Source organism: Zootoca vivipara, chromosome 6, assembly GCF_963506605.1.
Source record: "Zootoca vivipara chromosome 6, rZooViv1.1, whole genome shotgun sequence".
Classification (NCBI taxonomy): Eukaryota; Metazoa; Chordata; class Lepidosauria; order Squamata; family Lacertidae; genus Zootoca; species Zootoca vivipara.
Window position 1 is genome coordinate 45,650,990 of NC_083281.1, and position 14,363 is coordinate 45,665,352.

Sequence of the window (14,363 nt, forward strand, 5' to 3'; positions counted from 1 at the left end):
GGAACCTCTAGTGTGCCTTATAAGACTCTGGTTTCTCTACACTTCATTGCTTTATGAAATAACACTACTGTATTGCAAAAGCAATGCAAGACCACTGTTCCAAAAAGCAAAACATCCCATGACTGTTGCCTTTCAGTCGAGGCCATTTCCCTGGGCAGCAGAGATGGATTAGATTAGATAAATTTGCCTTTAATCTGTGAGTTGACAATCTCTTGTGGTCTGATTTCATCATTTATTTAATAATGCACATTATTCTGAAACAATAGTTTGTGCCTGTTCGTGTGGAAGGAATACAGTGCAACATGACCTGCTCTGAATTTATGTCACTTTCTTTCTTTTCCAGCCGGACAATGAAATCTCATCAGACTGCAACCACGTAAGTGTGCTTTTTTTCTGTAGGGCTGGCACTTGCTTCTTTATTGATTCGGATTTATATTCTGACTTTTTCAAGGTGGCTTAGAATAAATAGACCATTTAAAACCAGTATCTTAAAAAAACACCCTTAAAAGAGCAGCACCTCACAACTTCTAATTAGACCAGTAGAAAGCCATATGCCAAAGAGAAAATACAGTTTAAAATCCTAATAAAACCAGATATTTAAAGCCCTTTTAAAGAAAACAGGGAGGGAGCTGTAAGTGGCATGTATTATTACTTTGCAACATTTGCTTCTGGCAAATTGGCTTCTTTCAGGGATCTGAGGCCAACTCCTTTTAAGTAGTAAAGACTCCTGTTTGTTTATTTCTCTGTGATCCATATAGACAATTTTGATTTTTTTTTGGTGATCATCTTGATAGGAACATAAGTACTAAATCCAGTCAAGTAGTATAATATTACAATCTTTTTGGTGCAAAGTTAAGATTTCTTTTTTTTTTGCCCAGGCATTTTAAAGTGGCTTTATCTGTCTTAGGTCTGACCATTTTTGCATTTTAGCTGTTTCCCTTTTAGTTTTTATTTTAGAGAGGTCATTATATTTTCCTGTTGTATTTTAATATTGTTCTACATCACCCTTTGGATGATGGATGGTTAACTTAAAAAATAAAGTAAAGTAAAAAGTGGACTGGAGGACATTCTGTTAATAGGACAACGCTTTCAATGAATTGGGTAGACAGGGCATTTTAAGTCTCTTCCCTCCTGTTCCACTCATCTACCTGAAATAGCTATTCACCGACACATATCTCTACCTATATCTATATCCCTGGGGTACCAGGCATGCTTACCAGGGTCTGTGTTTCGTTCTGGACAATGAAGTACATCAGAGATGGTGGCAGCTTTATGATACATGGTTTATTTACACATATATACAATCTTAGCCTAGATTGAGGGAGTTCAGAGCACTCACATCCCAAAAGGGTCCTGTTCCTTCCATTACTGCAGCCTTGAATTCAAAGAGACCCCAAACATTATGTCTGACCCTTTCTGCATCATAAAACAGACTGTCAGCCTTTTTTTCCTGTGCTCCCCCTCCCCCAAGCTTGTAAAACAGACACTTTCCCCCCCTGTTCACTTCTAACAGGCAAACTGCAATCCTAAACCAAAACTATTGGTCTTTTGTCTTACTAATCATCCCCTGTTTGTGGCTGGCATATCCTTTGCTTTGCTGATGGCCAATCTTGATGGGTCATGACTATATTTGTTTCTTAAAGACTTGTCTCCAGATGATTCCTTGATCAGGATAAAATCAAATTTAGCCTGTATTTTTACACTGCTAAATTCAGTGTCAGGCTCCTTCCGTTAATTCTTCAAATATTGGTTGAATTCTAACGTTTTAGCCTATAACAATCAAAATACACATACACACGCAAACTGAGGGGTACAGATAGGTTATTTAACTTTCTCTGCAGTAGAATGCTCTCATGGCATGGCATGGCATGGCATGGAGAAGACTGAGTGGCCATGGGTGTTGTCATAAGCACAGAAGCCCAAGCCCTACTAATTATGGCTCTGTTTGTTTTGGGATCCTTCATGATTATGAGCCATAGAAGTAAGCTCTTGATTGATTTTTTAAAAAATGAGATTTACACACCACATGCTTCCCTAAGTTCTATATTCTCCATATGTCAGAGCATCAGTATATTAATGTGTTTCTGAGAATCACATGGAAACTGTTGTGCAGGAAATGAGTTGGTTGGCTTGTGTTCACATAGATTTAAATTTTAACCTGCACAAAGCAGCCTCAAAACCACAATAAAGATATCATTAGATGAGGCTAAGTTTGTTTTAAGTCTGAATCGTCTTCTATTCAGTATCCTGGATCATGAAAAATTATTGCAGTTGAAAAATAACAATAATGTATTTCTTCCCTCCCAGCTGTTGTGGAACTACAAGTTGAACCTGACTACAGATCCAAAATTTGAATCAGTGGCTAGAGAGGTTTGCAAGTCTACCATATCAGAGGTAAGGCTGAGGGAGATTAGGTGGTGGGCAGTAATCTTAATTTTATTTCTAAATAAGAAATAATAGAAGTCTTGTTGAAATGAATATATCAAAAGGGTTTTTAATAGAGAATTATTAATATGTTTTAAATACCACATAACACAACAGCAGGGACCTTTCTTTCTGTACTTTTCTAAGGCTATTTTAATTGATGGAATGGGTGGAACAAGTTAACAGGCCATTAACTTTTACTGTAGATTTAGACCAGGCATCCCCAAACTTCGGCCCTCCAGATGTTTTGGACTACAATTCCCATCTTCCCCGACCACTGGTCCTGTTAGCTAGGGATCATGGGAGTTGTAGGCCAAAACATCTGGAGGGCCGCAGTTTGGGGCTGCTTGATTTAGACCAGGCATGTCCAACAGGTAGATCGTGATCTACCTGTAGATCACTGGATGTCTGCGGTAGATCACTGGTAGATCACTGGCTCCCCCAAAGAAACTGAACAACTGTGGCTACTCTTAAAAAAGCTGAACATTTTACCTCCTCCCTGAAAAAACTCAACAACTCTGACCCAACCCCCCCCCATGGGCATTCCTCCTTCCTTAAAAAAAAAAAAGCTCAACAACTTTGACCAAAAAAGGGGGTAGATCACTGCCAGTTTTTAACTCTGTGAGTGAATCGCAGTCTCTTGGGAGTTGGCCACCCCTGTTAGACCATGTTGTACTTGCCACCAAGAAAGGTACACTAGAGAAATATATTCAGGAAGAGTAACAGGTGATGTCTGTGGATCACAGTACCAGTTGGTATGCCAACTGCATCCTCTCCTGGGAGTTTCAGGATTTAGGAAAATGTCTAGAATTGTTTATTCAATAGTATTCTCTGAAAATTCTTGCTATAAAATGTAGTCTCTAAGGTGGCGTTATAACTCTGTTACTGTGCTCATAACTTCTAAAGTTAAAAAAAGTAATACTATGTTTACTTGAAGAGCTTCAGTCATTCACAGTTTCATAATTGTTTGTATAATTGCTGGAAGTGTTTGCCTTCAGGTCATTAGCACACTGATGCATTTTCCAGTAAAACCCTTTTCTTAATATTGCTCCATTGAGGCAGTTTTCCGAGCACTATTTTTCTTCTCTCCTGATTCAAGGAGCTTTCCTTCTCTCCTGATTCAAGGTAGTGATGGCAAGACTTGGAAATCTTCATACATAGCCATATTTAAAGGGGAAAAATTAATCTGGAGGGATATTGCTTACCAGTGAGACTTTGTCACTTGAACCCAGTGTGAGCTAGGACCTTTTGGCTAGGTTGAGAGGAATGGAATTTGGAATGCAGCATAAATCTGTGAAGGGTTCATTTCCAAAGTCAAGGGTTGAAACAAATGGACTAGATATAATTGGGATATTCCAGTTGTGTAGTGGTTGGGACACTGCATAAATGACAAATAAAATAAGTGTTTCTGCAAGTATTTGTGATTTGCTTTAGATAGTTATTTCATGGTTAAGTTGAGAAGGTTGTTCTATTTGACAAGCAGTTCATCCTATTGCTGCCTCTCCTTACACTCTTCCCTTTTGTGTGCCATACCATAAATTCAGCTTTAGGTCGACAGTACTTTAAAAAAAAAAACATCAACAGGCAGCATTGTGTTGATGGCAAATGCAATTAGATTTCTTCAATATTAGGCAAGCACTAAAAAGTGGCTATGCTCCGTATTGGCTTTGCTGCCCCCTTTTTAGCTATCTTGAGAGAGAGATGTCTCCATGGTTGTAAAGTACAGAAGCAGCCCTTTCTCTCTCCCAAAATCATACCCCTTGAACTTCTGCACCTTGGATAGGACCAAATACACATGAGTTCTGTTGCTATTAAATAATGAAGTGGTAAATAAAATTAAATGGCTCAAACAAAAAACTTTTGAATCAGCAAATATACCAGGCAAAATGCTAGCATGGTTATTTAAAAAGAAACAAAAAGACAAAACAATAAGCAGTATAGTAGATAAAGGAGAAATTACAAATGACCCTGAAAAAAATGAAAAAAGTTTTGTAAATTTTTATAAAAATTTATACAAAGCAGAAAAGATCGAGGAAAATAAAATAGAAAAATTTCTCATAAACAATAAATTGCCGAAAATAACTGAGGAAGAATGGAAACACTTATTATTGATATTAGCGAAATAAAAGAAGGAATTGCAACCTCCAAAATTGGAAAAGCTCCCAGTCCTGATGGAATTTCCATAATGTATTATAAGAAACTGGTAGAAATAACATTACCAGTCTTCGAAAACAAATAATTCCCCCCCCCCAGTAGCACCTTAGAGACCAACTAAGCTTGTCATTGGTTTGAGCTTTCGTGTGCATGCAGACTTCTTCAGATACCTTCTTCAGTGTGCATGCACATGAAACCTCATACCAATGACAAACTTAGTTGGTCTCTAAGGTGCTACTGGAAAGAATTTTTTTGTTTTGTTTCAACTACTGCAGACCAACACGGCTACCTACCTGTAACTAGAAACCATTAAACAAAGAGAATAAGGAGAGAGTGGGGAGTCTTTATAAATTATATGAAGAGAACTGATTCCCAGAATTATACTTGGCTTAGTTTAGAATAAAAATCTCATAGGTAATCAAAATGTTTCTTCAAAATTTAATCATTACAGATAACCAGTGATATGTGAAGAATGAACCACATGGAGTTAGCTGGAAGTCATCTTTTTCCTTTTCCTTTTTCCTTTTCCCCTAACCCTATTTCCTTTTAGCTTCTTTCTTGAAGTGAAGATTTTCTTTTTCTTAGGAGAACATAGTGTCTATATTCTTGTCTGTAGTTTTTGTTATCATGACTGTATTGATGTGGGTTTTTTTTTTTGCTTTGTATGTTTCTGGTTTGGTATTACATGTTCATTTTATTTATTGTTTATTTGTATGATGCAGAAGTGTAAATAAAGTATTTAAAAGAGAGAGAGGTGTCTCAGTGCTCAGGTTCCAAGCATAGTGACCTAGCTTCTTTCAGACCTAGTTCCATTCTGTAAACAGGTGACCAGTAGGGATGGTCTTGAAACTTATTTGCTTTTTTAAAAAAAATCCTGTTGCTTATTTCTCCAAAGAAACTCAGACATAAATCATCCACTCAAATTAATATTAACAATATTCAACCTGTTTAACTAGTTTCTGCAGCATAAGAGTAACATTGAGCTGAGCCAGCAACAAATGAATAATTACCCGAAGTTCTTTTTGTCGTGTGTGGTTTTTTCTACTCACATGTGCAATGAAAGGAACTCTGCTTTTAAGAATTTTCTCCAAAATTTTGGGGTGGGTGGGAACCTCTTCCACACTACCTACCAATTGAACTGTCAGTAGATTCTTAGAGGATGGTCATTCAGCCAGAAGCTTACTGAATTAACTTCACCCGTCACATGGTCTAGTTCTGAGCTACCTCATAAAGTTGCTGTGAAGATCAAAAGAGGGAACTGCCTTAAGCTTCCTGGAGGAAAGAAAAGGACATAAATGTAATAAATTTGATGGATTGTGTAAACTTGACTTAAAGGTTGATCCTCTGAAAAAGCACACAGTACCTTAGTCCCTGCTCTATTTAAGACCATGCTCAGAATATTGGTTTCCAATACCAGTCCTGAGCAGCTTTTCTGCTCTGCTATTCTCTGGGTTTCTCCAATTCATAATCTAGTTGCCTTTATCATGCTGATATTTCAAAGGACAAAACTGCAGACTGCACTTCATTCTCTGATTTAAAAAGCCTTGCGTAATTACCCCTCATACATGTGAGTTTGCAGGAATCCTGCTATGTCACTTGCAGCTACTTCTGAATGTGGAATATTGACTTTTATTATTGGATTAAGCTACTACAGCCATGTGGTTACAGTGGCTACCAGAAGATTAAATTCAAACAGCTTCCACGTAACTGAATGATACATGCCCTGGCTACATTTGAGACTGACTCCTGACTGCCCCCGAGCACCATATTTTGTATGTAGAGTCTAACAATGACATCTTAAGTTATTGAGTGATTACAGCTTGCTTTCATGTTGTGGAGCTTGCAAAATTTATGTTCATTTTTGCTTTTAGGGTGAGGTGTGAGGGTTGACACCCCACATTTCCCATTCTCCAGGAGCCTTTAGGGAATAAACAGTTGGTTCTCCTTTTCCATCCCCTTTTCTGAAAATTGGTGTCATTGTTTTTATATAATCTCTCTATATTGAGAAACACCCTGAGTAGGCAGTAAATAAAATGATCTGCAAATGCCAGATAAAATGCAGGCTTCTTTTTATCATGGGTCTTTCTGGACAGATCAAAGAGTGTGCTGATGAGCCTGTTGGGAAAGGTTACTTGGTGTCCTGCTTGGTAGATCACAGAGGAAACATCACTGAATACCAGTGTCACCAGTACATCACCAAAATGACAGCCATAATTTTCAGTGATTACCGCCTGATCTGTGGCTTCATGGATGACTGCAGAAGTGATATTAACATCCTGAAGTGTGGCAGCATTCGTCTTGGAGAAAAGGTAATTCTGTTGCAAAGTGATTCCATGTCCATTAAAGGTGGGAGGGAAGAGGATATTGTCTCATTAGAATCAATGTTGCTCCGAAGAAGCCAGTTGAAGTGTGACCACGTTCTGTGGTCAGCATTTTAAATGACTATCCTATCTCCCTGTGATTTTATACCAGTGCTAGGCAGAAGGAATGTTTCTTGTCTGAGTGAATCTGGGGTGCCCTCTGGAAGGGACACACCCTGGGAAAATGCTTTTGGCCTTTGGTAGGTTGAGGGTGCCTTCAAATTTAGGTCAACTGCATGCTTTTTCAGGCTCAGGTATTTCTTTGAGATACAGTGGTGTTTTCAGCTGCAGACATTTTGGGGCGTGGGGAGGACAGAGATTCAGGAGCACAGATGTACTGAACCGAACCATGTTCTTTCAACGTAAGACATGCTTCTGTAGGCTCCTAATGCAACATGCAGAAGAACTAGATGGAAGTGTGTCTTGCTGCTGCTTAGCTTCTTTCTCTACTTTCAGGATGTCCATTCTCAAGGAGAGGTGGTGGCCTGCCTGGAGAAAGGGCTGGTAAAGGAGGCAGAAGAGATTGAGCCACGAATAAAGGTCTCAGACTTGTGCAAAAAGGCTATTCTCCGTGTAGCTGAGCTCTCCTCTGATGATTTCCACTTGGATCGGCACTTATATTTTGCCTGCCGGGATGACCGGGAACGCTTCTGTGAGAACGTAAGTTGTTGCTTGACATCCTCCTTCCCGTTGGGCTAGCATCCATCTCTCCACCCTTTCCCCTCTTGCCTTGTCATTCAGTAAATGCTCCTACATGTAACAAATTAAGGAATACAAGAACAGATCTCTCAAAGGTGCACTACAGATAATATAGGCAATATATTGAGCTAATTTCAGAAATATTCATGGAAGTGTCATGAGCATGCACAACATAGATAAATGACAGAGGACTTCTAAATCACAAAATGTTGGCCTATGATAAAATGTAGCCAGTGTGATGTAGAGAATGGAATGCTGAAGTTGGACTGAAGAGATGTACATATGCGGAGAAGAACCATGGAAATTAATGGGTCCATTACTTTCAGCGGGTCTGCTCTGAGTAAAACTTGGTGGGATACAAAACCTGGGTTTTAATAGCCACTTAGCTATCACTCTCATTGAGTCGCTTAAACAAATCATTTTGCCTAACCTATTTCATGGTTTTGTTAGGATAACATGGGAATAATTGCATGTGCCTTTGCTTTAAGGTTCTTGAAGAAAAGGGAGGCTACGAATGTGTTAATTTTTTTCTAAAAAAAATATGGATACCAGGATCCTCCTAATATGTTCCCATACGATGTTCATGACCAATATTGTTGCTCTGTTTCAGACTCAGGCTGGGGAAGGCAGGGTGTACAAGTGTCTCTTTAACCACAAGTTTGAAGACTCTATGAGTGAAAAGGTATGTGCCTTTCTAACCTGGCTAGTGCCTCTTTCACCTGGCCAAATATTGAATCCATCCCACTATCTTTCTTGACCCCAAAGCTCCTGCTTCTTAGGAGCCTCATTTATTTACAGCATGCAATGGATAATAAATTAATACACAATATGTGGTGTGTTATCTGAGGTTTGGTCTGCTTCTGCCCCATCAGGGTGTGGTGGGTAGAAGAGCGCATGGAATCCTGTGTATAGGCTCAGAGCTATATTTTTAAAGGCAGCCGTAACTCTGTCTGTGACTTGTTGATGAAATTCCCATCTCTCAGTTACAGAGTTGCCTTGTGTGGTAGCAGTTAAATAGCATCAATAAGAATTAGCATCTCTGAGGAGGGAGAGCTGCTTTGTTACTTTTTCTAAAGGCATGTGTTTTCTTTGAGATATGTTGTTACATTCCTAAGAGACAGCGTTTTGAGTAAAGTGCAGACAAAGCATTTTATTAATCATTATTCCAGGTGTGACGCCCCATTGCTTCCTCAACTCTTTTTGAGCAGTATATGAGCAATAAATAGCAAATTGAAATTACAAGCTATGCTAGTGGTTGAAATGCTTTAAGAACTCTGCACTTTCGCTCCCCACGATTATTTCCCTTCCTCTTGCTGTAGGTTGCCTTGGATTTTCTAGAAATAGTGATGCATTTGTTGAGATGAATTGAAACTAGCAGCAATGTATTCTATTTCTAGCAGTGGCTTGTTCTAAAAATTCAAGGCCAGCAGATTTTCTGCTCTACTCCTTTTGTCCAGTGTGGGCCAAATTTACCTCTGGGTGACAAAAAAATTGCTGCCTTGATGTTCCCTTGATCAGTAGCACAAGATATCTGATTGTTTTCCTCAGTGTCGTGATGCATTGACAACCAGGCAAAAGCTGATTGCACAAGATTACAAAGTCAGTTACTCATTGGCAAAGTCCTGCAAAAGTGATTTAAAGAAGTACCACTGTAATGTAGAGAACCTTCCTCGTTCCCGAGAGGCCCGACTATCCTACCTGCTAATGTGTTTAGAATCTGCTGTGCATAGAGGTAAGGTATATTTTTCTCTTACTCCTCCAATTGCTTATATCTGATAAATAATTTGTGAAACGAAAAGTTGAGTAATGTGAGATTTTCAGGGCTTTATTGAAAGAAAATGGACATGGCGAAAGAATGGTTTTGGAGAATGTCTTTGGGCATTAGGATTCTGCTAGTTATCCATTACTCCATAGTGCTGCATCATTGTCTCCCATGTGCAACACCACCTCTGTCCTTGTTTCCCTCTCCATACTGCAACTCTCCTCCCCCTGAGCCTTGACACTTGATCTTTCAGCTTGCCACCTTTGCTTCTTTGCAGGAGGCTGGTTCTAGGTCAGACAGTTTAAGTGAAGCATGTTAAGGGGCTAGCCTGTCTTATGTCAGCAGACCATTCACAGTTGTCCAGGAGAAAGAAGTTCTAGCTGTTGTGTTGTATTCTCTATCTTGCAGTTCCGTAATGCAACATGGGCTTAGTTCTCATGGAGAGCTATGACAGCTGTGACTGCTGTTGTAGGTGGGGGCTCACTTGATGGCATGCTCCCCTGTGAAAATAAATTCCTATACCTAGAAAATGAGTGTGCCACAGTTAGAATTCTTCTTTCAGACATGTCAGTTTTCATTTCTGCAGGGAACTTTTCATATGGAGGATCATTCACCATGTGAGCCCCATCTGCAATCTGAAGTGGCACAGCCCAAGCACAGATTTACCACAGCCATCAGAACTACTAGGCCTTACCCAGATTCTAATCAGAATGCTACACTTGCATGATTAATCCCATCTCTCTGGAGACCAACAGAGCAAGTCAGCTTTTTGTGATGTGTTCCTAGCATGCATTTCTTCTAGCTTAGATGAAAAAAACAGTAGCCACTGAGGGTATGCCTAGTCCTTTTCATGCAGCCTAGTGGGGGATGTATTGGTTCACTTAGAGGAGTATTGGGAGTCGGTTGTTAAGCATTTACCTTACAGGGTCCCTCCAGGCATCCTTTTTATTGCTAATTCATGATGATTTGTGCTTATTTGTGCTTATGCTATCAGGCCAGTCTTACACGATTCCGCTTCAATACTTTTGGCACCTGCAAAAGTTTTGGGGTATTCAAATATTTACTTTCCAGTCAGTGCATGTCCTGGAACTTCTGCTGAATCCCAGAACTTTTCATACCAACAATGTTCTTGGTGGGGGTTTGTTTTTGTACTGCTTTTGTTGTGCTATAGCTCCTCCAGACAGCAATAATGTGGCATTGCAGAACAACTAATAAAGCAGAATAAATCCACCACTAAAGCATCTTTATGGTGCCAAGAACATGCTGCAGAATTCACTGACAATAAAACACATGTCCATAATACCAGACCATTGATCCAGCTAGTTCACTATTGTCTGCACAACAGCTTGCTCTCCAGGGTTCTCAGTGACATCAGTCTATTAAATGTAACTTGTTAGCATTTGCAGAAGGAAAGACCTCTAACACCAACTTCCTATGTTAAAAGTTGAATTTGAATCTAATTGATTTACACCTGAGCCAACATATACGTTATTTAGGCTGTAACAGACTGACTCTCTTTGGTGCAGAGGTGGACATCCTTTTTATTGTTGAGGGCCAAGTGTAGTGGCAGGTGCTCCATTCCAGTAGGTGTGGCTGGAGCCAATGATGGTTGGGGCCATTCACACAAACATAGGCACACTCCATGGGAAAGACAAACACAGGGAGAGTTTACCCTCCTTCCATGTGCCATCATCTTCATCACAATCATGTTCTTCCCAGCTTGCCAAGCAATTGTGTTGGTAAGAATGGGCAGAGGGAGTGTGATTTACATGGAGAAGACATTGTATGGGCTTGGGGGAGCATGAATTTGGGGAAGCAGCAATGTGAGGAAGGGGGTGAAATGGAATGTGACTGTATGGAAAACTCTGAGGGCTCTGGGTTGCTGATGTGCTTTGAAGACTGTTTCTGTCTGTAGTGTCAAGCGTAGCTTAGTGCATTCCACTGATGTCCTCTAGAAGGCTGACAGGTCAGGCAGATCTGAGTGTGAAAATGGCGGAACAGGCTCCTTTTCCAAAGCACAAGGCCGTGTCTGCAAGCTGTTCTGCACTGAATAGCCCTTAGCCCAAGGGAGAAGCCATCTCATGCCTTTGGGCATTCTCTGAATGGGTAGAATTGTGGACAACCTGCTTGCTAAGTTACTTCTCTGCTGTGACGGACCACACTCAAGTCTTTACACCAGGGAGCTTTTGAGCAATTCACTAAAGATGTTAAAGTTAATGTTTGTAGTCTTTATTCTTTCCAAGGAGAAGTAAATGTTAGTATCTTTCTGCTTGACATAGCTGAGGAGAAGTGTGGGACTTCCCTTGAGTTCCCCCCTGGCTTGATGGTTTGGCAGTGAGATTCCATTCAAACCGGTCAGGCGGCCTTGGGGGAATATCCAGTAAAGCTGGGTATTTTTCGCTAGCTGTGGTTCACTTTCTGCAAACTCAGCACGTTGCATTTGGCAGTGTGTGATCTTGATAGTTTCTGATTTCAGGTTATGGTGTTCTTTCCCCCCACCTGCAAAGCATTAAATGCATTATTAAACACAGGGGTGGACAACCTTTTTTTAAAAAATAATCAAATTCTGCATTTCCTCATAAATAATATTTTGGAAGCCGCATTCAGGTGGTTGGTAGAGTTGATGATCAGCAGAGGCAATGACAACATGTTCTGGACTACGAATCCAGAGTAAAGACTGCCCTTGCTTCAATTTTCATCATAGCTACTGCAGATTAGAATCCTATGCAGGTCTTTTCAGAAATAAGCCCCCCTGAGTTTGATGGAGATACTAATTTATACAACCTTCCCCCTTAAACCATGCAACCAGGAAAAAAGTGGTGCGTGTGTGTGTGTGCGCGCGCATACACACACTCACACACAATATCAGTATCGAATAGAATCCTGCACCTTTCATTTGTATTGAAACTACATAAAAAGAAAAGGAAACACTTTTTTAAGAGCCAGGAAAAGGAAGGAGGAAATAAACCAGAAGGAAGACAACAACTCTGATCAAATGAACGTGTAGGACAGCTTCAGGAGACATTGGGGGCTGCATAAAATGGCCCCCAGACATATGGTTGCTCACCAGTGAATAGACGGATAGGCAACTAGTGGTCCAGAAGGACCTGTTTTTTTACCTGCTGTGGTTTGTTAAACCTACTGCTAAGGCATCTTTCTCTAAATCAGAACAGTTATTCTCCATTTATGAAGTAGTCTAGAAATGTGTGGCAGCATTCTTTTATATACGCAGGGCAGGCTTAAAAGGCAGTGGGTACCACCACCAGCACCCTGCCACTCCTGAGTTAGAAAATATTTGTGTTGAGTTGCCAGCTCTAATAATAATAATTGTAGTTGTTGTTTAGTGTCAGTTTCTTCTGACTTCTCTGCTGAGGAAAGTCTAAATCAATATAATCAAGATACGGTACTCAGAAAGGAGAATATTTTCTCCTTGTATCTTTTGCTACTGACTAAAGGAAGGATGACAAGCTGCACACATCACTGAAGACCCATCATTGATCCCTGGAAGTCTTGTTCAGCTCCTTTTCTCTCCCCCTGGGCTTCCCCTTCACTGCTTTGGCAATTTATTCCATTGCTGCTCACATGCTTCAAGCACAGTGTATACAATAGATTAAAACTGGTGTTCTTGTAAAGGATATTGTGCACATGTGCACAGAGGAGGCACAGTCATGATTGTAATGCACACTCCAGTGCAACCTGGTGTTTTCTCTGATTGCCTGTGAAGATAAGGAGAGGCTGCAAAATAGCCCTGAAATGGTAGAGCTAATGGCAGTAGTGCTTGTGGCTCTTTAGGGATTTCAGCTGCCTTGGCACTATCTTCCTTCCCAGTTAGCTCTGGATTTCTGCATAAAATTTGTTTTCTTGCTGTTTCATTTGATGTAATCTTTAAAAGCAGAATGGCACTGGCCACACTGATGGGGCTGCATTGCACATGTGGCATATACTTTAGCTATTTTCAGTGTCCCTTGGGTTGATGTCTTATAACCTGTATCTACTATGGTGTGCCTTAGGTCGGCAAGTGAGCAGTGAATGCCAGGGAGAAATGTTGGATTACCGGCGCATGTTGATGGAAGATTTTTCACTGAGCCCAGAGATCATCCTTGGCTGCCGCAGTGAGATTGAGCACCACTGCTCAGGACTGCATCGGAAGGGCCGCACCCTGCATTGCCTGATGAAAGTTGTGCGAGGAGAGAAGGGGAACCTGGGAGTCAGCTGCCAGCAGTCGGTAAGGTTGTCATGGGGAGTCTTTTCACGACAGCCTCAACCCCCACATCTGAAATGTGGGGTTGTTCATTTTTGCCCAGCTGGTTTTAATGTTTTGAGCCTGACTTATTAGCACCTTGAGCCAAAGGAAGAATCTCAGGCATCACTCAGAGAATCCAAAGTTTCAGCATGGGCCTCCTAAATAAATGCTTCTCCGAGCACTTGGCTGCCATATACAGTGGTACCTCTACTTACGAATTTAATGTGTTCCGAACACACATTCGTAAGTCGAAAAAAATTGTAAGTCGAATCCCATAGGAATGCATTGGGAGAAAAAATCGTAAGTAGAAGCAACCCTATCTAAAAATTCGTAAGTAGAAAAAATCCTATCTGAACTGCATCCAAGATGGCGGACGGAGCTCCATTCGTAAGTAGAAACATTCGTAAGTAGAGTTATTCATAAGTAGAGGTACCACTGTATGTGTTCTCCATCCAAAGCGATGCTTCTCAAGCATTCATGGAGGAGTCTTTCAGTGGCCAGTGGCCATGACAGTCACAGGGAACTTCGGTTTTAAAGGTAGCCCTACCTCTTGAGTACCAGATGCTAGGAATAAACGTGAAGGCCATAGTCAACAGCTTTCAGAAGCCTATGGGTTGCGACTGTTGGAAATAGCTGTCCTCAACATTGTGGCTTCTGGGTGTTCTGGGCTAAAATTCACACCACTCAGCCATTATGGCCATGTAGATGGCACCTGTAGTCC

General features: G+C 40.6%; 1 protein-coding gene across 2 annotated transcripts in view; it reads left to right on the forward strand.

The window, feature by feature from the left end:
* GLG1 (golgi glycoprotein 1) overlaps nt 1-14,363 on the forward strand; it is a 62,348-nt gene that overhangs the window by 21,682 nt on the left and 26,303 nt on the right. For both annotated transcript variants that reach the window (XM_035117233.2, XM_035117234.2), the window contains exons 2-8: nt 344-376; nt 2,308-2,394; nt 6,672-6,887; nt 7,395-7,598; nt 8,248-8,319; nt 9,186-9,369; nt 13,410-13,624. In XM_035117233.2, the coding sequence (XP_034973124.1) occupies nt 344-376; nt 2,308-2,394; nt 6,672-6,887; nt 7,395-7,598; nt 8,248-8,319; nt 9,186-9,369; nt 13,410-13,624 (1,011 nt within the window). The remainder of the gene's footprint in view (nt 1-343; nt 377-2,307; nt 2,395-6,671; nt 6,888-7,394; nt 7,599-8,247; nt 8,320-9,185; nt 9,370-13,409; nt 13,625-14,363) is intronic.